At 45.2% G+C, this 27,367-nt stretch overlaps 1 protein-coding gene across 2 annotated transcripts in view; it reads left to right on the top strand.

Moving 5' to 3' along the window:
• The window catches only part of LOC141106427 (uncharacterized), a 68,663-nt gene extending 43,592 nt beyond the window's left edge, over positions 1–25,071 (top strand). The window contains exons 6-7 of one of the 2 annotated variants that reach the window (XM_073597203.1): positions 4,716–4,799; positions 24,233–25,071. In XM_073597203.1, coding sequence (XP_073453304.1) covers positions 4,716–4,799; positions 24,233–24,615 — 467 coding nt within the window. In that variant the 3' untranslated portion in view covers positions 24,616–25,071. The remainder of the gene's footprint in view (positions 1–4,715; positions 4,800–24,232) is intronic. The other variant, XM_073597202.1, reaches the window with a different exon arrangement.
• Positions 25,072–27,367: the final 2,296 nt, after the last annotated feature.

Raw genomic sequence — 27,367 nt, 5'->3', positions numbered from 1 at the left:
TCCTTTGCCCATCTTTTCCACAACTGGAACTTTCAGCCAGAGATGAATATTCTAGCCTTTAAATGGTGGTTAAACAAAGGGTTATTTAAAATAGGTCACTTCTTCACCTCGTCAGGTCCTATCACACTGGGATATTGTTTCAGCAAACCGGAGATGCCTAATGCTGAAAAGTTCAGATTTTCCCAGATCAGGCATTTTCTACACACCTTATTGATAGATAAACCTGTCCCTCCCAAACCCACTATCTATGAACAATGGTGTTCCAACCTCATGGATCAGAGAGGTGGCATTTCGACCATATATGCCTTGTTGGCACAAAATTCAAACTCATCCACTTACCGTATGCTCGAGCTTGGGAATCAAAACTGGAACTTCAACTGGAACCTGAAAAATGGTTTCTCTTCTTCCGATGCTCCTACAAAAATATTTTGAACATCGGACTAATTGAAGCACATGTCAAGTTGCTCACTAGATGGTGCTATATCCCCACCAGACTAGCAAGGATTTATCCAGATGCCCCCCCCCCCTTCTGTGTTTTAGGGGCTGTAATCAGATGGGTTCCATGTACCAAATTTGGTGGACATGCCCACACATCAGAAGTTTCTGGAACAAATTCTTCCATCTAGTGAGGTAGGTCACTGGTATAGCAGTTTCCCATGACCCACATTCACTCTGTTGAATCACAGAATAGACAACACTCCCAAACACATTTAAACTTTGATTTTCTTTATGTTTTTGGGAGCCAAAATTTCTTTGGCAGGGGCTTGGAAGAAGCCCAGAGTCTCGATTCAGGTGACAAAGTGCAAAATCTCCTGGATCATGACCCAAGAACAAATGACAGCAACACTTTTAGACAAAGTACGGAAGTTTTAATCCATTTGGGAACCTTGGGCGTTATATATCAAAGTCCCTCTCTACCCGGGTCATATCACTCTCTAAAAAGGAACTCTGCTGGATGCCTCCCCCTTCTCCTTCACCTCTTATCCCCCTTCCTATACTGCTACTCTTTCTGCTTTATTCTCACCTCCATTCTTCCTGTCCCACATGGCCCTGTCAAGTTTGGACATTAAGGTATTATTAACTTTTACTATAAGTTCATATAGTAATACCTTGATATGTTACTGAAGATATCCATGGGAAGAATTGTTATCCCAACATAAGCAATACATACTCTTCAGGGAGCTAGGGGATGGTGATATATCCCACTCCTGTATTGGCAGAAGGGGGGGGTGGGGGGCCGATTTGGGATGCCTGGTCGGCCCCAGGTGAGCCATGTGGGCCACAGCGTGATCCCTTTAGGGTGGTCTATGGGGCCTGCTGGGGCTATGGGGGTCTGGGGTTGGCTCCACCACTTCCCCTGGATTCCCCCCATCTTATTTATTTTCCTGGATCAATGAGATTATATCACAATTTTTCTATAGGGATGTCTTATGTGCAATTATTGAGTTATATATATTTATAAAAGTTTACATTCTGTTAATTTCAAGCATATAATGTTGACTGTATATCTTACATGTATATGTCCTCCTCGATTGGCCATGTTGGCCTTTGTTATGAGTCAATGTCTGTATTGTTACTTTATGTGCCTTTATTGCAAATCTCAATAAACACATTGCACTACTCCAAGATCCTTCAAAGATTAAGAAGGAGTTAACTGCTTTCCCTGTTTGTTAATTAGTCGACCGAACTTGGAAAAGGACTTCTAGGACAAGATTGTGATGCTTTGCCAGTTCCTAGCTTACACATGCAGCAATCAAAACGTCGTCCAAGTAGTGGTAGAGCCTTATCCCCAAAGACAAATTACTGCCACCACTGCCAATAAAATGTTTGAAAAGATTCTTGGTGCTATGCCGAAAAAATGGCAAACACCAGAACTGGAAGTGACAGCCAGTCACTGCAAATCTCAATGTCTCTGGTGTTTCGCACTGATTGGTACATGGAAGTATATGTCAGCCAGGTCGATTGACACTAACCGGTCTTCATACTGAACTATCACGATGACTGTTTGCAGGGACTCGGTCTTGAACCTTTTGGTGTGTATGTACCTATTTGATTTCTTCAAACCCAGACAGTAGGGAAAGCTCCTGATGCCTTGGGTACTAGAAAGAAAGAAAGAATGTTATTTTGGTGGCACCAGCACTATGGACTTGTTGCAGTATAATTCTTATATGCAATCTTGCAATAATTCTTTCTTCTTGAGATCTGTTGGTCATGAATGAAAGGATTTGGTGATTGCACTCCCAGCTAACTGTCTGATGTTTGTCGCCCAAACTCTCCAAAAGGAGGTTATCCTGGCTCTCACTGTAAGAGACTGGTTGGGCCCAGCTTCAAAAGACTTTCCAGATGTCTAGAAGCCTGCTCTGGATTTGATTCCTTGTAAACAGCAAGTCTAAACCACCTTCACTGTGATCTGGTAAATTTCATCCTGGCCTATAAGATTTGGCCTCCTGGACCCTTCTGAAGATTGACCGACTTGAACAAAATGATGGCTGCTTCCTTTTATTAGACTGTGGTCACAGTCTGGACATTTCTTCTGTCACTCGCTTCATCCAGGGTTTTGTCAAACAACAACCTTCCATTATGGAGACTGTTACAAAGGGCTTGTGTGGAAGCTTCATCCACCCTCCATTGGCGCAACCACAAAGCTCTCATGGCTGTGACTGAATGTGCCAGCCCTAGAATTAGGTCTGTTGAAGCCTCTGCCAAAAGTCAGCAGCCAGGTTCAAGTCCTCTAGAACCATACTCACTCCTGCAGGTTCCACTTGAATTAAAGGCAATTTTCTTAATACTTTAAACATCACAGTTAATGTTGTTGCTAGTCAACAGGCAAAAACCTGCTACAGTATAGATTTTCTACAAGTCTAAGGGCCAGTTCACCACAATTTCTGAGTTGAAGGGGTCTTTCTGCATGCGTGTTTTTGAAGTGTTCAGGTGCTTTTTCAATGCGTTTTGCCATGTTACAGATGCGTTCCATAAAGAAAAAATGCAACATGTTCTACTTTAGTTGACTCTACTGGAACACACTCCACTGGTGTGATGTAGGCCGTTGGAATCCATGGTAAACACTGTTCATGCATTTTTGACTCGAATAAAAATGCATTGGACTGCATCTGGTGTGAACCAGCCTTAAATCCATAGGATCCCTAAAGATATTGAAAGGCAAAGACACTTGCACACCAGATGCTGGCAGGTCCCATCCACTACTGGAGACACAGAATCTGAGAAAAACAGTCAAACTGTCTAACCAACCTAACAAACAGCACAGGAGGGGAGCAAAGAGGAACAAGTCTGTTTAAGCTGCTGCTTGGTGACTAGCGGTCACTACCCCACGCCGCCCCATCTCTCTGCCCTCTGTGACATCATCCACCACCATTCTCAGACTGAAAACTGTCTTGTATAGGCACGCTGCCTATACAAGACAGGAAAAAACCCTAAGGGAGAGGCCAATAGTGACATTGCAAAGCTTACTTATACCACACCTGTAGAATGTTCATGCTGTTTAAGCAACATTGCCCATGGCTCGGCACACAGGGCACCCAGTTTCAGGAGGGTTTACCATCCAACAGTCAGGGTCTTCAAACTCCAGGAGAGGCTGAACCTTGAGGGGCTGTGCGATAGGGGGGATATACTTGCAGCAACCAAAGTACTTACCAACTGCAATCAACAGGTAGCCTGGAGCATGACCAAAAAAAAGAATACTTCAGTGGGGAATGGGTTGTCTTTTATTTAGTTAGGAAGAGGTGGTTCTGTGGGTTCCAGAGGAAGCATTAACCCATTGTGTGCTGATGGGAGGTAGGGCCACAACCCTCTGTGTTTGTGTCTAATCAACTGAAGGTAAATGTATAAAACCCAATCATAATGATTAAAGAGCGTGTGTCACATACCATACTCCTCGAAATAATGGAACCAATAAGTAAAAAATCCTATTTTTAGTGTCTGGTAAATGCTAAAACGGTAAACCCTGGACACTGTTATCCATCTCTCGGGAACTCTGTTGGTGAGATCTCTGAGTTAATGGGTGTGCACTTCTGCTGCTGCTATTATGAAGGGCTCCCACCACCGCTGCTAGATTTGTATTTATTTTATGTTATAGAGAATGTAACATGAGAAGCTGGAACACTACAGGGGGCAGAAACACCCAAAACTTCCAGGGGGAAAGGATCAAAATTTGTAATTATGACGTGGAGATCTCATTGGCGGAACATCCAAGACATTGCTTTTGGGTTCAAGGACCTTTCTTTTTATTTTGGTGGACCATAAACTGACCAAAGCAACTACCTATTAGTATCTATAAGTATGTTCGGGGATAAAATAAAACAAAAAGTGTTTTTATACTTTCACTGCTGATGTTAAAGCCCTAGGAACACATGCAGTCCATACAATGGTCAATCTTGGGAACCTGTAAAGTCAAATGGAATAGTTGAACTTAGTCAATGTTTAATAGACTAGACTTGTCTATAGGAGGTTTCTACTTTGATTAAAATAGTGGAAATGTTCCTTTGTTTTGGCCATTGATCAATTAAAGGCACATTTTTTATGGTGCCAGATCCAGTCACTGGAAAACTGGAATGAAAAGTTTCTTCTCAATTCTCAATGTCTCCTGACCAAAAAGAAGTAGAAACATTTTTGATTTTTACTCCTGAACATATTTAAGAAAGAAACAAATGATTTTCCATGTGATATATTCACTTTAATTATGTCAACTCTTTTTTTAGCAATCAAAAATCTTAAATTGCAAATGGCTGGTATGGATGGACAGATAAGAGATCTGCAATCAAACATTGAAAAGCTGGGAAAAGGTTAGCTGGATGCTTTATACGGAGGTTACTTTCACCTGGGTAATGTATATCTTGTGTTTGGGGCCAATAGGTAGGTAGGAAGAAGTTGCCTTGCACTCTTCAGTGGGGAAAGAAGAGCTAAAAGGATTGGAGGTCCAATCTCTGCTGCTGAAGCAGATCACAGCTCTTAGTCAGGAGCAGATTACAGACCAAACAATACAAATGCTTAAAATTAGTGCAGCAAGCCTAAAGCCCAGCAGTTTTGCTTACCCAACTCTTTGCTCACCCATGCTCTAGCAGTGGACTGTTTCCCAGTGTCCTTATGTCCACTGCAGAGCTACAGTGTGGTCCCTGCATTGGTCTTTTTGAAATCAGAAGACCTTAGACTGCAGAAGTATAGGAGAGAAGAGGCTGCCGGGACGGCTCTAGCAGTGCAAAGGAATTTGCAGGAGAGGAGGATCAGGTTAGTAAAATTGTTTTACCAAGTCCTTTAGTCTTTAGACTTTTAGGTGTCCTGGAGTGCATCTTTAGATGAACAAGACTGTGGTTTAGGAATCTGGATTTTAAGCAGCTGAGCCCTATAAATGACAATTATTAGATGGAGATCATCAATGGCTGCCACAGTTGTTCACCTACAGAATTCCTTTAACTTAATAGAAAGTGGCAGATGTTACTGTTTGCTATGTGTTCCAAGTCTTGTGATGAAAATATATATTTTTCCTATTCTTCCCACATTTACAGCTCTTTCATTTAAAGAAGTCTTCGCTAGAAGTGGCAACAAATTCTATATTATAAATGGTGTTAAAGCCACATATTCCCATGGCATGTTTGAGTAATATATCATTTAGTGCCAACTTTGTGCAAAAAAAAAATGTTGTCTTTTTCCCGCAACTTGTGTCACAATATAAATATTCCAAGGACTCGACATGCCTCTCAGCAAATAGGTTGGGGTGTCTACTTTCCAAAATGGGGTAATTTGGGGGGGTTTGAACTGTCCTGGCATTTTATGTACAACATTTAGAAGCTTATGTCACACATCACCCACTCTTCTAACCACCTGAAGACAAAGCCCTTTCTGACACTTTTTGTTTACATGAAAAAATTAACACAAAGGCCCTACATATTAAAATGGTGGGTGTTTCATTTTTTTTTCACACAGTATTTGAGCAGCGATTTTTCAAACGCATTTTTTGGGGAAAAAACACTTTTTTAAATTTGAATGCACTAAAACACACTATATTTCCCAAATGTTTGATGAAATAAAAAAGATGATCTTAGGCCGAGTACATGGATACCAAACATGGCATGCTTTAAAATTGCGCACAAACGTGCAGTGGCGACAAGCTAAATACATTTTTAAAAGCCTTTACAGGTTACCACTTTAGATTTACAGAGGAGGTCTACTGCTAAAATTACTGCCCTCGATCTGACCTTCGCAGTGATACCTCACATGCATGGTGCAATTGCTGTTTACATTTGACGCCAGACCAACGCTTGCGTTCGCCTTTGCGCGAGAGCAGGGGGGGACAGGAGTGCTTTTTGTTTTTTTTTTTTTTCTTTCTTTTTTTTGCTTTTTTTATCTTATTTTTAAACTGTTCCTTTCATTTTTTTTTTTTTTTTTTAGCATTTTTGTTATTGTCTCAGGGAATGGAAATATCCCCTATGGTAGCAATAGGTAGTGACAGGTACTCTTTTTTGAAAACATTGGGGTCTATTAGACCCTAGATCTCTCCTCTGCCCTCAAAGCATCTGACCACACCAAGATCGGTGTGATAAAATGCTTTCCCAATTTCCCAATGGCGCTGATTACATCCGGCGAAATCTAAGTCATAAAATGCTCGTAGCTTCAGGTTTCTTAGGCCATAGAGGTGATTGGAGCCATTCTGGTCTCTGATCAGCTCTATGGTCAGCTGGCCGAATCAACAGCTGCATTCTCAGGTTCCCTGTTGGGACAGGAGAGCCAGAGAAAAACATGGAAGACGGTGGGAGGAGGGCATTCCCTCCCACTGCTTGTAAAAGCAGTCTAGTGGCTAATTAGCTGCTAGGATTGCTTTTACATGAAAGCTGACCGCTGGCTGAAAAGAATGATACCAAGATGATACCTAAACCTGCAGGCATCATTCTGGTATAACCACGTAAAGTCCAATACCAGTACCTTGCTGGTCCTTGTTGGGCATATATTGTAAACTTTTTTTCATGCAGCCTGTGGGCTGAACAAAAAAAAGAGATTGATCGGTGGGCATGCCCACCATTAGAATACCTCCCTTCATCCACCCACTTCTAATGATGGGTGTGACAGACCTAGCCGGGAGAGAGACTTTTGGAGGGGACTGAATGCTAGCCTCTTGCAGATCGATCATGGGCCCTGGCATTTGGGGGAACGGTGCTTTTTGTGAGCTGTATGCCTGGGGAGCCTTAAGGTGGTATTACTGTGGATTCGGGTTCTGGTCCCCCAGGACACACAGACTCTGGGGACCCTGGATTTGCCATATTAGAAATACTGGTTGATTCATAATGCTGGGACAAATACTGTTAGGAGATGCTGATGTCAATTCCAGCCACCTGTCTGTCTGTTGCCTGCTAGAATGTCTATTGTAAATAAGTCTAGTATGGGATCTAAGAGTCATTAGATCCCCATTGTTGTTTGTGTTAATTAACTCTGCTATTGTGTGAACAAGAGTTCGGTGTTGATTTGTGATAATGTTGATTGTGTTTTCTGAGCTACAAGATGGCCATTCTGGCCTAAAGGTCATGTCTGAGTCATCTAGGCTGTCTAAAGGGATTAGTCAATTCGCCCATGTTAATTAGGTTTCTGGTCACAGGTGTATGTTCAGAGTAATATGAGCAGGAGGTATACACTTCCTCTTTTACTGTATAAAAGAGCCTGTATTCCTTTCAATAAAAGAGATTCCTGGTTGAACTTACATACAGCCTGCCTGGTGTTTGTTCTGAGCTACACAACTGGATTAGAATGGCACATAGCTGTAGTTCTATTCCCGGAGCATCGGATGACCGAACCATCAGATGTTGCGATCTGCAATCTGATTCTATAGCTGCAGAGGAGTGTTGGGAAAGTGGAATCGAGTGAGCAGGGGCTCGTTACATTGGTTGGCAGCCGTGGGATTTGCTCTCCAGTTACTGGGACACTCCAAACCAGCCTGCAGGAGAGCCACGCTGAAAGACTTACTTGAGAGCTGTGGAGGGAATGGTGGGATCGTGCTTCCTTGCCTTGAACACATCCAAACCATCACCTGGATCCAAGGTCCAGATAGCAGGAGAGGAGAGGTACAGATACCAGCCACCATGGAAGAGGAATTCAGAAGGAGGTTGCGAGAGATGCAGATACAGCACAGAGGACCAGTATCACAGCAGGTCCTGCTAGGATGGTTTGATTCTATCCGCTGCAAACTCTGGAAGGAAGCACTAGCCGTGAGCAGTGAAACCAGGGAAAAGTTCTCCCCTCTATCCATGTAAGGTACTGGTCGCAGTATGAAGTGCGAATGATGTTATTGGGGGAACAGCCGAACCAGGAGTGGATAGCTGAGTTAAGCAGGCTGATCCAGGCAGAAATGCGGTTGGATGAGAGCTACAGAGCCCTCCAGTGGTATGTAGCCCAAGTGTGCCCGTGGACAGCGGATGACAGCCCCACGGAAGGCTTTGACTACAATGGCCTGGGATTGTTGTACTGGAGGCTGTCCAGGGACCCTGACTTTGGGAGTGATCGGGAGTGGCGTTTGGAGGAAATAATGGAGCACAGAGAGCGAAGACTGAATGTCTCGGAAGTGCACTGGGCACAGGAAGATTTGGAGTTTCTGGCCGTTCAGGAATGGGAGCTTGAGATGGCCTACAGACAGCTGCTAGACTCCACTCAGCAGCACGGTGGGGCTCCCTTTGCCTGGGACTATCGGGAAATATCAGTTGACAACTCTGAAATCCTGGCTGAAGAGTTGACAATGTGGCAGACTAACAGTGGGCTTTGCCAACCTGCCCCCACAGCTAGGGAGGCGGCGGTCTTATGGCGGATGCAGCAAGTGCTGACTGACCTTGATGATCCTGTTTCTGCATGGGATGATCTTGGATGGAGGAATGTGCCTGTCCAGCAGCATGCCAGAGAATCGGCAGTGGAAAATCTGAAGATTGCCGTCCCCAAACCTGAAGTGCTGACAACAGGGAAGAGCTCTGCTAACCTCTGCCCAGCACTGATAGCATCTTCTGGATTCCACCGAGAGGAGATTGTGAACCTTTATCCCCAGACACCAGTTGCAGAGACAGGGGATTTGATAGACTTTTCTGCTGAGGAAGAACAACCTGGTGAGCCTCCAGCAGAAGAAGAGCTGTTATTAGGGTCAAACTTCACTGTGCTCTGCCCAGCACTCATAGCATCTTCTGGGTTCCACGGAGAGGAGATGGTGAACCTTTATACCCAGACACCAGTTGCAGAGACAGGGGATTTGATAGACTTTTCTGCTGAGGAAGAACAACCTGGTGAGCCTCCAGCAGAAGAAGAGCTGTTATTAGGGCCAAACTTCACTGTGCTCTGCCCAGCACCAACAGAAGTATCTGTGAAGTTACAAGGAACTTCCCCAGCTGAAGAGCTGGCCACCGGACAGAGGGTCCAAGATCTCTGCCCTACACCTGCGGCGGGTTCCGGAGGCTCAGGGTGAGAAGGAGGTGGTCACTTCCCAGCAGCAGCTCAGGATACAGGGGGAGAAGGGAGAAGGGGTGTTCGTCGTCCCTCCCCAGCAGTTGGCCAGGGTGGAAGAAGCGGTCTTTCCTCCCCAGCAAAGATCCGTGCACCTGGGAGACTGTACCACAAACATATCGTCCCAACATCCAGATGAGGGAATGGAAAAGGAAGCAGCCGGCTCACCTCCCCAATGGTGGCTACACAGTTTGGGAGTGGAGGAAGCCAGCCTCCTGCCCCAACGGTTAGCTGGAGTGGAGGATGCGAAGTCCCCAGCAGAAGTGCTGGCAACAGGGCAGAGTGCTACCAACCTCTGCCCAGCACTGGCAACAACTACAGAGTTCCAGGGAGGCGGGCAGTCGGCCTCCCTCCCCAACACTTACCTGGAGCAGATGGTGTGGGGTTTCCAGCAGAAGGGCTGGCAACAGGGCCAAGTACTGCTGGACTCTGCCCTCAACTAACAGAGGATGGATTTCCTGTGAAGGTGGATGGGACTTCAGTCTCCACCTGTATACCCCAGGGATGCTGGGCAGTCGGCCCAGATCCCCAACAGCATGACGGAGTGAGCACAGACACCCTGTCTTCTCTCCATCGGCAGAAAGGACTCCAGGGAGAAAGGCCAGTCTAGGCCTCTCCCCAGCGGCAGATATGTTCTCTGAGAGAGGCAGAGGTTGGCTGGGTGAGTAATGCTTTGTTTGGAACAATTTGTTTGGTGTACTGTGTGGGTACAGGCATTAGAGGACTGGAACTACTGACTAACTTCGGAGTCAACCCGTCTGGGGTCTCCTCCTGTGTTAGTCTCCTGCCAAAAGGGGAGAAATGTGACAGACCTAGCCGGGAGAGTGACTTTTGGAGGGGACTGAATGCTAGCCTCTTGCCGATCGATCGTGGGCCCTGGCATTTGGGGGAACGGTGCTCTTTGTGAGCTGTATGCCTGGGGACCCTTGAGGTGTCATTACTGTGGATTCGGGTCCTGGTCCCCCAGGACACACAGACTCGGGACCCTGGATTTGCCATATTAGAAATACTGGCTGATTCATAATGCTGGGACAAATACTGTTAAGAGATGTTGATGACAATTCCAGCCACCTGTCTGTCTGTTGCCTGCTAGAATGTCTATTGTAAATAAGTCTGGTATGGGACCTAAGAGTCATTAGATCCCCATTGTTTGTGTTAATTAACTCTGCTATTGTGTGAACAAGAGTTCGGTGTTGATTTGTGATAATGTTGATTGGGTTTTCTGAGCTACAAGATGGCCAGTCTGGCCTAAGGGTCATGTCTGAGTCATCTAGGCTGTCTAAAGGGATTAGTTAATTTGCCCATGTTAATTAGGTTTCTGGTCACAGGTGTATGTTCAGAGTAATATGAGCAGGAGGTATACACCTCCTCTTTTACTGTATAAAAGAGCCTGTATTCCTTTCAATAAAAGAGATTCCTGGTTGAACTTACATACAGCCTGCCTGGTGTTTGTTCTGAGCTACACAACTGGATTAGAACGGCACATAGCTGTAGTTCTAGTCCCGGAGCATCGGATGACCGAACCATCAGATGTTGCGATCTGCAATCTGATTCTATAGCTGCAGAGGAGTGTCGGGAGAGTGGCATCGAGCGAGCAGGGGCTCGTTACAATGGGCATATATGCATCGTTTATATATGTCGAAGCATGGGGGCATCCTCCCGCAAAAGGTAGGAGCAAATCGCTCCTCCGCCCACTGCTGCCCCCACGCTTCGCCATATATGCTGAAGTATGTAACTGTGGTGGTTAAATCACCTCTGACAGCATTGGAGTCACGACTTTATGTATCGTGGGAGCAAACACTATTGCTGTCAAGATAAATAAATCCGCACTGCAACTGAATGGTGTACCTGCTAAGCAAATGATGGTTAACAATAAAACAAAGTAATATTACAGTATAACAGTAAAACTTACCATACCTGCAAAGCAAATACAAAAAAAACATAGTAAAAAATAAAACATTTAACGCAACCTGTGCCTAAAATATATATATGCCGAAGCATGGGGGCATCCTTCCGCAAAAGGTAGGAACAAATCGCTCCTCCGCCCACTGCTGCCCCCATGCTTCGGCATATATGCTGAAGTATGTAACTGTGGTGGTGAAATCACCTCCAACAGCGCTGGAGTCACGGCTTTATGTATCATGGGAGCAAACGCTGTTGCTGTCAAGATAAATAAATCCGAACTGCAGCTGAATGGTGTACCTGAAAACAAAAAAATGGTTAACAATAAAACACAGTAAACTATAAAAAAATTACATACCTGAAAAGCAAACATGATAAAACATAACAACAATAAAACATTGCAGAATAGAATACAGTAAAAAAGAGCAGAACAATAGAGAGAGAAGAGAGAGAGAGAGAGAGAGAGAGAGAGAGAGAACAATAAAACTATTTTTGTTTTTTTTATTTTATATTTTTTTGTGTATTTTTTTTTTTTTACATGTTTTTTTATAACTGTAACTTTTATAACTGTAACCAGTTCCAGGTTTGGGTCTCTCAAAATGCGATGGCATCTTGGGAGACCCTGTGAAAGTGTGTCCTAGTCTGTGCAATGCTGTACACTACGCTAAAACAATGCTGTACGTAGCGCTCAAAACAGTCACCAATGCATAGACCAGGATTGTCAGGACAGGAGGGACAATAATACCGGGTGTCACGCCTATATCTGCGCTTTCTGCAGACACAACATTTTCTTTGGGGGGCTCGTTGGGTAGGGGTACTCGGGAACATAGGGAAAATGCCTCTCATGCAGCCGGCTTACTGCATTTGGTTGGGGAAGGTGAGGTGGAGCACCGTCTGGATACAGAATATACAGGGCTCTGACGATCTCTTCCTGGAATTTAAGGAAGGATCCACTCTGTCTTTAAGCTCTGTATAGCACATGAGCATTCAGCAAAGCCAATTGAAATAAGTATACAGACACTTTTTTGTACCAGCGTCTGACCTTACGGGCAACCAGGTACGGCGCCAACAACTGGTCGTTGAGGTCCACCCCTCCCATATTTTGGTTATATTCGTGAACACAAAGGGTTTCTCCACAACACCAGTCGCCATAGTGATTTGGACCGTCGTGTCTGCATGAAGGGAGGTAAGAACGAAAACATTGTTATTGTCCCTCCACTTCATAGCAAGCAAATTATTACACCACAAGCAGGCTCTCTCCCCCAGCCTAAGACGGGAATCTACAAGCCGCTGGGAAAAGCCTCGGCGATTAGATCGCACGGTGCCACATGCTCCAATTTGATGATCAAAAAGGTGACTAAAAAGTGGCACGCTTGTGTAATAATTGTCCACATATAAATGGTACCCCTTTCCGAATAAGGGTGACACCAAGTCCCACACAATCTTGCCAGCGCTTCCTATGTAGTCAGGGCAGTTTGTCGGCTCTACGTGACTATCTTTGCCCTCGTAAACCATAAAACTACATGTATAGCCTGTGGCCCTGTCACAGAGCTTATACATCTTGACCCCGTATCTGGCACGCTTGCTGGGAAGGTACTGTTTGAATGCCAAGCGGCCAGAAAATGTAATCAGGGACTCATCAACGCAGACAACTTGATGGGGAGTAAACAAGTTTGCAAAATGTTGGTTGAAGTGATTTACGAGGGGCCGAATTTTGTAGAGCCGATCGTATTCAGGGTCTCCATGAGGACGACAGAGTTTATTGTTGTTGAAGTGCATGAACCGCAAGATCTGCTCGTATCGTGCCCAGGTCATGGAGGCAGAGAACAAGGACATATGGTGAATTGGGTCAGTGGACCAATATGACCGCAACTCACTCTTTTTAGTTATGCCCATGTTGAGGGAAAGGCCCAGAAAGAGCTTAAATTTGGAGACCGTAATTGGTCTCCAATCTCTGGCAAGGGAGGACTGGGGAATAGTGGCGATGTGTTGACCAGCGTATAAATTGCTTTGGTTCACAATAGATCTATAGAGATCTTCGGTGAAAAACAGTGAATAAAAATCAAGTGGCGTAAAATCAACTGTTTCCACCTGAATTCCGGGTTGGCCAGTGAATGGGGGAAGTATGGGTGCTGCAGAAGTGGTGGGCTCCCAATTCAAGTTGGCGAATGCAACAGGAAGGGCACTATGGGCACGACAGGCCTGTGTTCGTCTTCTTGGTGGCAGCGGGACACTACTTGTGCTTGCCACCTCGCCAGCTTGAACTGCACTTATGGGACTCGCCACGTCACCAAGTGTTACTGCAGTGCTGGATGTACAACCAGGGTGTACTAGGCCGCTGGTGCTTGCCAGTTCACCAGAAGGAATAGCGGTGCTAGTACTGCTCTACTCCATACGAGAGCCCTGCGGTTCTTGCACGTCAAGGACAGAAGAAGAAGTTTGGGGTCTGGTACGCCTGACCTTGGCAGGGACCACAACTCCATCGTCAGAGCTATCTGTCATGGAGCTGCTGTCTACAGGATTGTATTCTGAGCCTGAATCTGACAGATGAATGACTTCCACTTCACTATCTGTCATGCTCAGAAACGTGTAGGCCTCTTCACTGCTTGATTTGCCATTTTGGGCTCTAAATTTAGTGGTACACTAGTGAGACTCACAGGCAAAAAAGCTCCTGACTGTCAGCGACTGCATCAAAACGCTACCGAAAAACTGTTAGCGATCGCAGGGATCAGGCCTGACTCTGCGAACACTGCAGTTATGTGTGCTTAGTGCTTTGTAAGTGTCAGTGATCGATCAATACTGCACTTGGGTGGGCTGGGCTGGTCCGAGGGGCAAAACGCAGGTGCTAGCAGGTATCTGGGCTGATCCCGCTAACACTGCGTTTTTGGGGACCCTAAACTGCTGGGGACGCTAGTATAGATCTGATCGGATCAGATATTGATCCATTCAGATACTATACCACTAAGGGAGGTGTATGCTGCGTGCGTGGGTGTTAGCGGTACTGGCACTAACCTGACGCTGCCTGGGGCGACGCAGACCTTATCTGACCCTAAAAACTTAACTTATATCACTGCCGGGCAATTAGGGGGTTAAACCTTTATAAGGTAATAAACGGCGGGTGCCCTAAAACTATAATAAACAAACTAACTAACCAGCGTCACCCGTAACACTTATATGGTGAACACTGGTGAAAGGGTTAACTAGGGGGCAATCAAGGGGTTAAAACCTTTATTAGGTAGTGTATGGGGGTCCCTGTCGCTATAAAACACTGACGGCGAACCTATATACCTGCCTCCCTAACTAGCGTCACCTGTGTCACTAATACAGCGATCAGAAAAACGATCGCTTAGTGACACTGGCGACGGGGGGTGATCACGGGGTTAAAACTTTATTAGGGGGGGTTAGGGAGTACCCTAGACCTAAAGGGGGCTAACCCTAACTACCCTACCACTTATAACTGTCACAAACTGACACCAATGCAATAATCAGAAAAAAAAAACTGCTTTGGTGTCACTGTGACAGGGGGTACAGGGGGGTGATCGGGGGGTGACTGGGGGGTGATGAGGGGGTGAAAAGTGTGCCTGCGTGTTCTACTGGAAGTGTAGTGTTGTGCAAACTTACTTGGATGTCTTCTCTCCTCGGCGCCGGAACGAAAAGACCGCCTCGAGGAGAGATGACATCACTTCAGCCGCTTCTGTTTACATTACAGAAGCCGAGGAAGCATTTCATTCGCCAGGAGCGATCGCGAGGGGGGAGCCACGAATGAGTGGCCTCCCCCTTACCTTTGATCGCCCTTGGCGATAATCCGACCGCCGCAGGCACCGCCTGCGGGCAGGCAAGGACGTACAGGTAAGTCCTTATGGTGGTGGGTTGATAAAGGACTATATAGGATTGGACAGTTCTTCACGGCCTCAGGCCCCTTCACCCTAAAACATTGCACCAAACGCTTGATCTGCCCTTATCCAAAAAATTTAGGTTCGGCCAAATATCTCACTTCTTACAATCGTTATGTAAAGACAAAGGCCTCCCTCCAAAATTTACTGACTATGAAATGTGGTGCGGTCAAGCCAGAGACCAGAAGGGTGGGATCTCTGTGATCTACTCGTCACTTACCTCTCCATGCTCGAAGACGACTTTCATGGAGGCCTGGGAGTCCGAGCTCCAATTCAAATGGAACCTGGAGAACTGGCAGAGGGCCTTTTTCAAATCCTTCCAGGGTGTCTTGAACACCACTTTGATGGAGGCCAGCCTGAAAGTGATTTCCAGATGGTACTACACTCCTAACAGACGGACTTTGGTGGATTGTGTGTAGGCAAGTCTGTTCATTCAGAAAGTCCGTCATAAAGTCCGTCGAAAAGTCCGCCGGGCAAAGTCTGCTGTAAAGTCCGCTCGTGTGTACGCGGCATAAGGTTCATGTCCAATCTGACCTACAAGTAGACCAGAACAGCTGCCACCAGAGGCACAGTAAGAATAATATCTTGCCATGCAAAACAGAAAAAAACACAAGTTTGTTCCAGATCTTGGCATAGAGGCTGTTAGTAGAGTGCCTTTCGCACCCCCCAAAGTAGAGCTCACTCTTGGAGCAACTCTGGAGAACTCTAGGTTCTGCGGTTTCCCCTTCCCGCCATTATGCTTGCATCTCTGGTCTGTGCATGTGTGAAGGGGAATCGACTTCTGTATTCTGAAGTAGAAAGCCAGGAAGCACTAAGACTCCTATGGTCAGAATAGAGAGGTGGTCGTGACTACCATGCTCATTCTTGCAGCTTCCAGAGGAATTTCATTACGAGAGAAGTTGGGGAAACATATACAGTTGGCTTGCTTGCAGTTTCGTGGAGAAACTCAGCTTCTATTCTCTGCTTTGGGGAGCGGAAACCGAGTCAGACCTCTTCTTAAATTGGCCTTTGCTGTGAGAAGCAAAGAAGCCTGTCTGTGGTAGGCCACCCGTGGAAAAGCCTCCCCCTCATGCTCTGGCAAGCTTGCATGATGGACAGTATGTCCGTGTATTCCAGTCCCCTAGGAAGTAAATTACTTCTTGGAATTTGCTGGTGATCTTCCTACCCAGACATTCTGGGTTCTACATCTCTCAATAGCATATTGCCGCGAGATCCTCCCTGGAGCTGAAAATACGCAATTGCTGTCCTGTTGCTCAACCGCAAGATGATTGGTCACCCTTGATTCTGTGTAGCAAGGTCAAAGTAATGAAAAGGCTGCCTGACCTTCCAACGCTTTCGAGACTACCTTCCTTGGCTAGCAAACTCCGCTTGCCTTGACCAACAGACCCTCGCAGGGTGTCTTGCCAATATGATTCATCACATTGATCCAGTCAGATGGTTCATGACATCCTCAAAGTCTTTCCATCACCGTGAACCGCTATACATGCTGCGTGCCACTGACCATAGCTGCGCCGGATTCCGTTTCCTCTGTTGTAGTTGAAACTACCAACGGTGCCCATGTACCCAAGGTATCATCGGTATGAATGACAACATTACGGCCAGGAGGCTGAGACACCTAGAAGTCCTCCCAGAAGTAGAGGAATCTGATCTCAGAATTCTCCTTATGACCGTCACCGTCCTTTTTTGATGGAAGCAAAACAGAGGAACCAGTAGAGCCTCCACAGGCACTTTAACTGTTGGAAAACAAAAGTTGGCATTTTCTTTTTTTTTTTTAATGTATGAAGGAATGACGCCCAGGTAGTGGCGAATCTGGAGACCCTGCTCTCCAAGAGGAACTTACATGGCACTGAAACCTCTGTGAATATTCTTAGAGATATTCATAGGCTAAAAGGTAGGCTGATAAAGCGGAGATGTGTTCAACCAATCATCAAATTTACTTACTTTGGAATAAAAAAGAAAAGAAAACATTTTCGGGTTGTGAGGCTAAGAATCCTGACGATCTAGCGAGAGCCTCCAGCCATCTGCTGCAAGCGAATGCTTCTCTCCAACCCCCACAACTAGGGATGAGCTTCGAGTTCGAGTCGAACTCATGTTCGACTCGAACATTGGCTGTTCGCAAGTTCGCCGAACAGCGAACAATTTGGGGTGTTCGCGGCAAATTCGAATGCCGCGGAACACCCTTTAAAAGTCTATGGGAGAAATCAAAAGTGCTAATTTTAAAGGCTAATATGCAAGTTATTGTCATAAAAAGTGTTTGGGGACCTGGGTCCTGCCCCAGGGGACATGGATCAATGCAAAAAAAAGTTTTAAAAACGGCCGTTTTTTCAGGAGCAGTGATTTTAATAATGCTTAAAGTCAATCAATAAAAGTGTAATATCCCTTTAAATTTCGTACCTGGGGGGTGTCTATAGTATGCCTGTAAAGGGGCGCATGTTTCCTGTGTTTAGAACAGTCTGACAGCAAAATGACATTTTGAAGGAAAAAACTCATTTAAAACTACCCGCGGCTATTGCATTGCCGACAATACACTTGATAAAAACGGCATGGGAATTCCCCAAAGGGGAACCCCGAACCAAAATTAAAAAAAAAAAAAAATGACGTGGGAGTCCCCCTAAATTCTATACCAGGCCCTTCAGGTCTGATATGGATATTAAGGGGAACCCCGGCCAAAATTTAAAAAAAAAATGACGTGGGGTTCCCCCTAAATTCCATACCAGACCCTTCAGGTCTGGTATGGATTTTAAGGGGAACCCCGCGCCAAAAAAAAAAAAAAAATGGCGTGGGGTCCCCCCAAAAATCCATACCAGACCCTTATCCGAGCACGCAACCTGGCAGGCCGCAGGAAAAGAGGGGGGGACGAGAGTGCGGCCCCCCCTCCCTCCTGAACCGTACCAGGCCACATGCCCTCAACATTGGGAGGGTGCTTTGGGGTAGCCCCCCAAAACACCTTGTCCCCATGTTGATGAGGACAAGGGCCTCATCCCCACAACCCTGGCCGGTGGTTGTGGGGGTCTGCGGGCGGGGGGCTTATCGGAATCTGGAAGCCCCCTTTAACAAGGTGACCACCAGATCCCGGCCCCCCCCTGTGTGAAATGGTAAGGGGGTACATAAGTACCCCTACCATTTCACGAAAAAAGTGTCAAAAATGTTAAAAATGACAAGAGACAGTTTTTGACAATTCCTTTATTTAAATGCTTCTTCTTTCTTCTATCTTCCTTCATCTTCTGGTTCTTCTGGCTCTTCTGGTTCTTCCTCCGGCGTTCTCGTCCAGCATCTCCTCCGCGGCGTCTTCTATCTTCTTCTCCTCGGGCCGCTCCGCACCCATGGCATGGGGGGGAGGCTCCCGCTCTTCTCTTCTTCTTTTCTTCTCTTCTTCATTTTCTTCTCCGGGCCGCTCCGCAATCCATGCTGGCATGGAGGGAGGCTCCCGCTGTGTGACGGCGCTCCTCGTCTGACAGTTCTTAAATAACGGGGGGCGGGGCCACTCGGTGACCCCGCCCCCCTCTGACGCACGGGACATGACGGGACTTCCCTGTGGCATTCCCCGTGACGTCACAGGGAAGTCCCGTCAAGTCACCGTGCGTCAGAGTGGGGCGGGGTCACCGGGTGGCCCCGCCCCCCCCGTTATTTAAGAACTGTCAGACGAGGAGCGCCATCACACAGCGGGAGCCTCCCTCCATGCCAGCATGGATTGCGGAGCGGCCCGGAGAAGAAAATGAAGAAGAGAAGAAAAGAAGAAGAGAAGAGCGGGAGCCTCCCCCCCATGCCATGGGTGCGGAGCGGCCCGAGGAGAAGAAGATAGAAGACGCCGCAGAGGAGATGCTGGACGAGAACGCCGGAGGAAGAACCAGAAGAGCCAGAAGAACCAGAAGAACCAGAAGATGAAGGAAGATAGAAGAAAGAAGAAGCATTTAAATAAAGGAATTGTCAAAAACTGTCTCTTGTCATTTTTAACATTTTTGACACTTTTTTCGTGAAATGGTAGGGGTACTTATGTACCCCCTTACCATTTCACACAGGGGGGGGGCCGGGATCTGGGGGTCACCTTGTTAAAGGGGGCTTTCAGATTCCGATAAGCCCCCCGCCCGCAGACCCCCACAACCACCGGCCAGGGTTGTGGGGATGAGGCCCTTGTCCTCATCAACATGGGGACAAGGTGTTTTGGGGGGCTACCCCAAAGCACCCTCCCAATGTTGAGGGCATGTGGCCTGGTACGGTTCAGGAGGGAGGGGGGGCCGCACTCTCGTCCCCCCCTCTTTTCCTGCGGCCTGCCAGGTTGCGTGCTCGGATAAGGGTCTGGTATGGATTTTTGGGGGGACCCCACGCCGTTTTTTTTTTTTTTTTGGCGCGGGGTTCCCCTTAAAATCCATACCAGACCTGAAGGGTCTGGTATGGAATTTAGGGGGAACCCCACATCATTTTTTTTTTTTAATTTTGGCCGGGGTTCCCCTTAATATCCATACCAGACCTGAAGGGCCTGGTATAGAATTTAGGGGGACTCCCACGTCATTTTTTTTTTTTTATTTTGGTTCGGGGTTCCCCTTTGGGGAATTCCCATGCCGTTTTTATCAATGAACTTCTATGTGTATTGTCGGCAATGCAATAGCCGCGGGTAGTTTTAAATGAGTTTTTTCCTTCAAAATGTCATTTTGCTGTCAGACTGTTCTAAACACAGGAAACATGCGCCCCTTTACAGGCATACTATAGACACCCCCCAGGTACGAAATTTAAAGGGATATTACACTTTTATTGTTTGACTTTAAGCATTATTAAAATCACTGCTCCTGAAAAAACGGCCGTTTTTAAAACTTTTTTTTTGCATTGATCCATGTCCCCTGGGGCAGGACCCAGGTCCCCAAACACTTTTTATGACAATAACTTGCATATAAGCCTTTAAAATTAGCACTTTTGTTTATTCATGTTCGTGTCCCATAGACTTTAACGGTGTTCGCGTGTTCGAACGAACTTTTTTCCTGTTCGCATGTTCTGGTGCGAACCGAACAGGGGGGTGTTCGGCTCATCCCTACCCACAACCTACAAACAGGGGTGGGTAGGAAAACTACAATCTCTCCTGTGAGATGGGACCAGGACAGCTCCCCACTGAGTCTGAAGTGTCTGTAAGTATTGTAACCGCCATGGTTGCGGTGGATCTGGCAGCTCCGAGGGGGAGAAAAAGGTCACCTCACATACATACATACCAACCAACATAAGAACACACACATATATATATACAAACATATACATACTGCAGAGGGTAAGCCTGGGGCAGGGTTAAGAAGGGGTTAATCGAAGAGGGCAGGTATTTCCCCTTCAGACCTGCTAATTGTCAGCTGGGCTGAAAGTCTCAGAGAGGAGCTGTTTGAGTAGGAATGAGAGACACAGGAGCATGCTGTGTGTGAAAATGTCCATTGCTGGAAGGTGTGCTGGGTGAGCTTACCACATAAAGACTGTAGCTCTGATTGGAGCCATGAACTATTATCTATAAGCCTGTGTGCTGCTGAACTGTGAGCTGTACCTGTGTGCACAACCTTAAGATAAGACAAGTCTGTCTTATCTTATGTTTAATTTGCCATTTTGCTGAATAAAGCCACTTTTTTTTAATGGGCTGTCTCTGAGCCAGCTGTCCACCCCTCTGATCCCCTACAATACACACACATACATAGCTCCCAAGCTACTCTGGCACTTTTAGCAGCCTGATACTGGGACTTCGTACTGGGAGAGGCTTAACCCAGCCAGCAGCTGCCTGGAGGCAGAGGGGGGAACATAGTACTGCTTACTCTTCACTGGTGCATGGAGGTATGAGGACAAAAAGAAGAATGGGGCAGGGCCTAACTGGCCTTAAATTTATGCTATTTCATTGGTCCTGAGGGAGGGGAGAAAGGCGGAGCCTATCACTAGTATGCTGCCATGGTGGCCTCAGGAAAGATTTTTTCTGCAGCCAGTAAACTCCCCAGCATGTTATCCTATGTGTCAATGTACACATATGCTGTTATCAGCATTTTTTGGCAGGGGCTTTTTCTGGCTGTAAAAAAAACCCAGAACCAGTGGGTTTTAAGAGGGGTTTTCCACCTGTAGAAACGCTCTAACTCTGATAAAAGCTTAAAAACGCAGAAAAATTTGACTATTCTGCGTTTATCAACGTTTTTGGTCCATAAGCTTTTCTTAGGAGTATAGTTTTGCTCATAAAAAAACAAAAAAAACCTCTACAGCTAAAAAAACACTGAAAAGCACTACTGCAAAACTCTTTCTACAGCTACAGCTTACATTACTGGCGTTTTTTATAATGTCCAGTGTGCATGAGGCCTTAAAAGCAAAAGAAAGAAAAAAAATGACACTTTGACTTTAAAAATAAAAAGATAATTTCTATATGCCGGTGAACGGGAAGAGACGTCAGAGGTCGTTCTGGTCCTCCAAGGGCATACAGCCAATTGGGGGCATCTTGCCGTCACTCGACTTCCTGCCTAGCCATTGGCTGCATCGGATTGCTTACAGGTCTACCGACAGCCCCCGGAAACCCAGGAATGACCAGGAATCGTTGGATCCTAGATACTGCCATAACCCCGGTATTAAATGACAAAATAATGACGTGTGTGTGTGTATATATATATATATATATATATATATATATATATATATATATATATACAGTATCTCACAAAAGTGAGTGCACACCTCAAATTTTTGTAAATATTTAATTCTATCTTTTCATGTGACAACACTGATGAAATGACACTTTGCTACAATGTAAAGTAGTGAGTGTACAGCTTGTATAACAGTGTAAACTTTCTGTCCCCTCAAAATAACTCAACATACAGTCATTAATGTCTAAACCAATGGCAACAAAAGTGAGTACACCCCTAAGTTAAAATGTCCAAATTGGGCCCAAAGTGTCAATATTTTGTGTGGCCACCGTTATTTTCCAGCACTGCCCTAACCCTCTTGGGCATGGAGTTCACCAGAGCTTCACAGGTTGCCACTGGAGTCCTCTTCCACTCCTCCATGATGACATCACGGAGCTGGTGCATGTTAGAGACCTTGAGCTCCTCCACATTCCGTTTGAGGATGTCCCACAGATGCTCAATAGGGTTGAGGTCTGGAGACATGCTTGGCCAGTCCATCGCCTTTACCCTCAGCTTCTTTAGCAAGGCAGTGGTCTTGGTGGTGAGTTTGGGGTCGTTATGTTAGAATAGTGCCCTGCAGTCCAGTCTCGGAAGGGAGGGGATCATGCTCTGCTTTAGTATGTCACAGTTCATGTTGGCATTCATAGTTCCATCAATGAACCAGTGTCAGCAGCACTCATGCAGCCCCAGACCATGACACTCCCACCACCATGCTTGACTGTAGGCAAGACACACTTGTCTTTGTATTCCTCACCTGGTTGCTGCCACAACACACAGTTGACACCATCTGAACCAAATAAGTTTATCTTGGTCTCATCAGACCACAGGACATGGTTCCAGTAATCCATGTCCTTAGTCTGCTTGTCTTCAGCAAACTGTTTGTGGGCTTTCTTGAGCATCATCTTTAGAAGAGGCTTCCTTCTGGGATGACAGCAGACCAATTTAATGCAATGTGCAGCGTATGGTCTGAACACTAACAGGCTGACCTCCCACCCCTTCAACCTCTGCAGCAATGCTGGCAGCACTCATATGTCTATTTCCCAAAGACAACCTCTTGATATGACGCTGAGCACGTGCATTCAACTTCTTTGGTCGACTATGGCAAGGCCTGTTCTGAGTGGAACCTGTCCTGTTAAGCCACTGTATGGTCTTGGGCACCGTGCTGCAGCTCAGTTTCAGGGTCTTGGCACACTTCTTATAGCCTAGGCCATCTTTATGTAGAGCAACAATTCTTTTTTTACAGATCCACAGAGAATTCTTTGCCATGAGGTGCCATGTTGAACTCCCAGTGACCAGTATGAGAGAGTGAGAGCGAAAACACCAAATTTAACACACCTGCTCCCCGTTCACACCTGAGACCTTGTGACACTAACAAGTCACATGACATTGGGGAGGGAAATGGCTAATTGGGCCCAATTTGGACATTTTCACTTAGGGGGGTACTCACTTTTGTTGGCAGCGGTTTAGACATTAATGGCTGTGTGTTGAGTTATTTTGAGGGGGCAGCAAATTTACACTGTTATACAAGCTGTACACTCACTACTTTACATTGTAGCAAAGTGTCATTTCTTCAGTGTTGTCACATGAAAAGTTATAACAAAATATTTACAAAAATGTGAGTCGTGTACTCACTTTTGTGAGATACTGTATCTCTCTCGATAGATAGATAGATAGATAGATAGATAGATAGATAGATAGATAGATAGATAGATAGATAGATAGATACTGTGGGCAGTGGGGAAGTGGTTAATGATGTGTTGGTCCATAACCTAAAAGCAAGGCATAGCAACAGGATGACTTAAGTGTCAGCCCATCACCATCAGCATTTGATATTTTATGCATGATTAAGATACAGGGGGTCCCCGGGTTACAAACAAGTTAGGGACTGTAGGTTTGTTCTTAAGTCGAATCTGTTTGTAAGTCGAAACAGGTACATTTTTTAAGTGTAGCTCCAGCCAAAAAAAAATATTTTTAAGCTTTTTGGATAGCATAGGGAAGGGTTAACACCCCTGTAACATTTGTTTTGCTGTGTGTGCCCCTGTTCAGAAGATTTCACCTCACTTTCTGTCCCAATGACAATTGGATTTTGAAAATTTTGGGTTGTTGTGGAAACAAGCCTTGGTGATAAAGCATCAGTGGAGGTACCTTTTCCCCATAATAGCTCTTACAGGAGTGAATTTCCCTTCCTAGGGGTAGATTTCCTCTCACTTCCTGTTGTCTGCCTCCGTTTGTAAGTAGGAGTCGTTTGTAAGTCGGATGTTTGTAACTAGGGGACCCCCTGTACTTGTAGTGGGCCTTGTGATGATATAATTTTTTTCTTTTATCTTTCTATTGCAGCATTTTCATTTTTCAAGGGAAGAGCTGTAAGTGGTAACAAATTCTACGTTTCTAATGGCGTCGAAGGCACTTTTTCTTTTGCTAAAGCAAGGTGCGCAGAAGCAGGAGGTATTATGGCCTCTCCAACGAAACCTGAAGAGAACACAGCAATACAGTCCATCAGAAACCAATACGGCTCACATGCTTATCTCGGAATTAATGAACTTGACACAAAGGGGATTTACAGATATCCAAATGGTAAGCGGATCTCCTACACCAACTGGAAAGCAAATGAACCCAACAATCATCAAGGCACACCGGAGTACTGTGTAGAGATGCAGGAGACAGGACAATGGAATGACAAACCTTGTAATGCTAATCTTCTTATCATTTGTGAGTTCTAGCACTAGATATTAAATAATGACTAACTTTGTCACTTTTATTTGTATGGGGTGTTTTGGCTTTTGAGGTCTTAAAAAAGACCACATTAAAAGAAAGGCTGAAGCATATCTAAACGCCAGAGCTAAAATGTAATCAGGTGAATAGAAAGAAAAACGATGTAAATAACAGAACAAATGCATCAGATTTCAGTAGTTTATCAATCATCAATAAAACCTGCCTTTTGCTTACATACTTTTAAAAAATCATATGTCACATAAAAAAAAAAAAAAAAAAAAATAATGATTATATAAACAAAAAAAAGAGCAAAAATTTTGAAAAAAAAACAACACAATATTTTCTACTTTCTGTTATAAAACATACCTGTATCCAATAAAATCAAATTTCTTCGTAAATGTACACAAAAATGTATTCTGCTACATGTCCTTGTCAAAAAATAAATAAATCAATAAGCGTATATTAATTGGTTTGTGTGAAAGTTATAGCGTCTACAAACTATGGTGTATTTACTGGAATTTATGCAGTTATAGATACTATACTTTAACCACTTCAGCTCTGGAAGGTTTTACCCCCTTAAGCACTTCAGGATTTACCCACTTCCTGACCAGGCCATTTTTTGCAATATGGCACTGCGCTGTTTTAGCTGATAATTGCGCGGTCATGCAACGCTGTACCCAAATAAAATATATGTCCTTTTTTTCCCCACAAATAGAGCTTTTTTTTGGTGGTATTTGATTACCTCTGCGGTTTAATTTTTTTTCGCTATAAAAAAAAGAAGACCGACAATTTTGAAAAAAAAACCTCAATATTTTTTACTTTCTGCTTTAAAACATACCCAATAAAAAAAAATGTAAAAAATCGCATTGCTTCATAAATTTAGTCCATTATGTATTCTGCTACATATTTTTGGTAAAAAAAAAACACCAATAAGCGTATATTGATTGGTTTGCGCAAAAGTTATCGCGTCAACAAACTATGGGATATATTTTTTTCTTTACGTAATGGTGGCGATCAGCGATTTTTAGCAGGAGTGCGACATTGCGGCGGACAAATCAGACACCTAATTGACACTTTTGACACTTTTTGTGAACCAGTGACATTATTACAGTGATCAGTGCTAAAAATATGCACTGTTACTGTACTAATGACACTGGCAGGGAAGGGGTTAACACCAGGGACGATCAAAGGGTTAAGTGTGTCCCTAGTTGGTGCTTGTTAACTGTGTGGCGGATGCACTGACTGGGGGGAATAGACTATCTCTGTGTTCTCCTCTGTCAGAACGTTTAGTTTACAGATTGCCGTTCTGCCTCTCTGGGGAACGATCGGCGGGCCCCGGCGGACATCGCGTCCACCAGACCCACTGATTGGCTCCCCCTCTGGCCAATCAGCACGTGCGCTCCCCCCGCTGTCTATTGCACAAAATGAAGTATGGCGGTCTTGAAGTAGTTAATGGCTGTGATCAATGACTAATACTGTAGTCAGATTGTGATAGGGTGGCAGGCAATCTGGTGCAGACACTGGCTAGGAGGATGATTGCCTGACACTGACGTCTCCAGTGACACTAATACAGTGATCAGTGATAACACTGTACTAATGACACTGGCTGGGAAGGGGTTAAGGACACTCAAGGGGTTAACCGTGTGCCTAACAATGTATAATGTGTGCTCCTTTTACTTACTAATCTGGCTGTTTTTTCTCCCTGTTTTTCAGGGGGAAGAAACAGCCAGATCGCTGTTCACTGTACACAGAGTTCTGTGTGTTTGTAGAACTCTGTGTGTGCAGGTTTCAGTCGAAATCATTGGCTGAAATCTGACAAACACATGCTGTCTTATGTGCACCCGGAAGCAAGATGGCAACTTACATATGCGTTGCCGTGCCTTCACCAGCTGCCAGTTTGCAGTATATTTACTGTGAGCGGTTGGCAGGTGGTTAAAATGTAACTTCTGCAACAACTTTTTTTTTATAAATTATTTTGTTCAAGAGGAAGGTAAAATGATACAATAATATTTTTCACCGTTGGTATTTAGATATATTTTCACATAGGCACACATAGTTAGAGACATAATGCACCTTTTCATTATTGGTAACAACTTTATTTAAAACTTTCACTTTATTCACGTTCTTAATCCATGTCCACATTGGAGAGACTTTTCCCTCACTTCTTGCTCTGGTGGTGACATGCTAACTGGAGACAATATTCCCATCCCCTTCACAACATTTCCAAATACTACTAGGTGTCCAGCAAAAAAAATTATATTTTATTCGTAACAAATGTATTCACTTTACCAACACACAAACCTAGTCACCCTTGGTCATCGCAACTTTTCCAAATCAATGGGCCATGTTTCCATCAACTGTCCTGATATAATAAGCCAAGATCTATGTATATACCAGTGGTGGCTAGTGCCCATTTTTTTTGAGGGGGGGGCGGCAAACAAACCTGGCCCCCTCACTCTTCCTCACCCCCCGTTTGATCGCCCACTCGCCCATGCGCCCACCAGACTGCCCGCCAGCCCTGCACTTACCCCATCCAGGTTGCGGCTTCGGTGCCTTCCCTCCTGCATCTACTCCTGAGTCCCGGCGGTCGCTTCTCCTGCTGGCCAATCAGGTCTTAGGACTCCCGGCCAATCGGGTCTCAGGACCCACTTCCTGATTGGCTGGGAGGAGAAGCAGGAAGACATTAGCAAATATTAACCACTTGCTTACTGGGCACTTAAACCCCCCTCCTGCCCAGACCAATTTTCAGCTTTCAGCACT

This window comes from Aquarana catesbeiana, linkage group LG08 (assembly GCF_042186555.1).
Source record: "Aquarana catesbeiana isolate 2022-GZ linkage group LG08, ASM4218655v1, whole genome shotgun sequence".
In the NCBI taxonomy this organism is placed as follows: Eukaryota; Metazoa; Chordata; class Amphibia; order Anura; family Ranidae; genus Aquarana; species Aquarana catesbeiana.
This window is presented reverse-complemented; position numbering and strand designations above follow the sequence as displayed.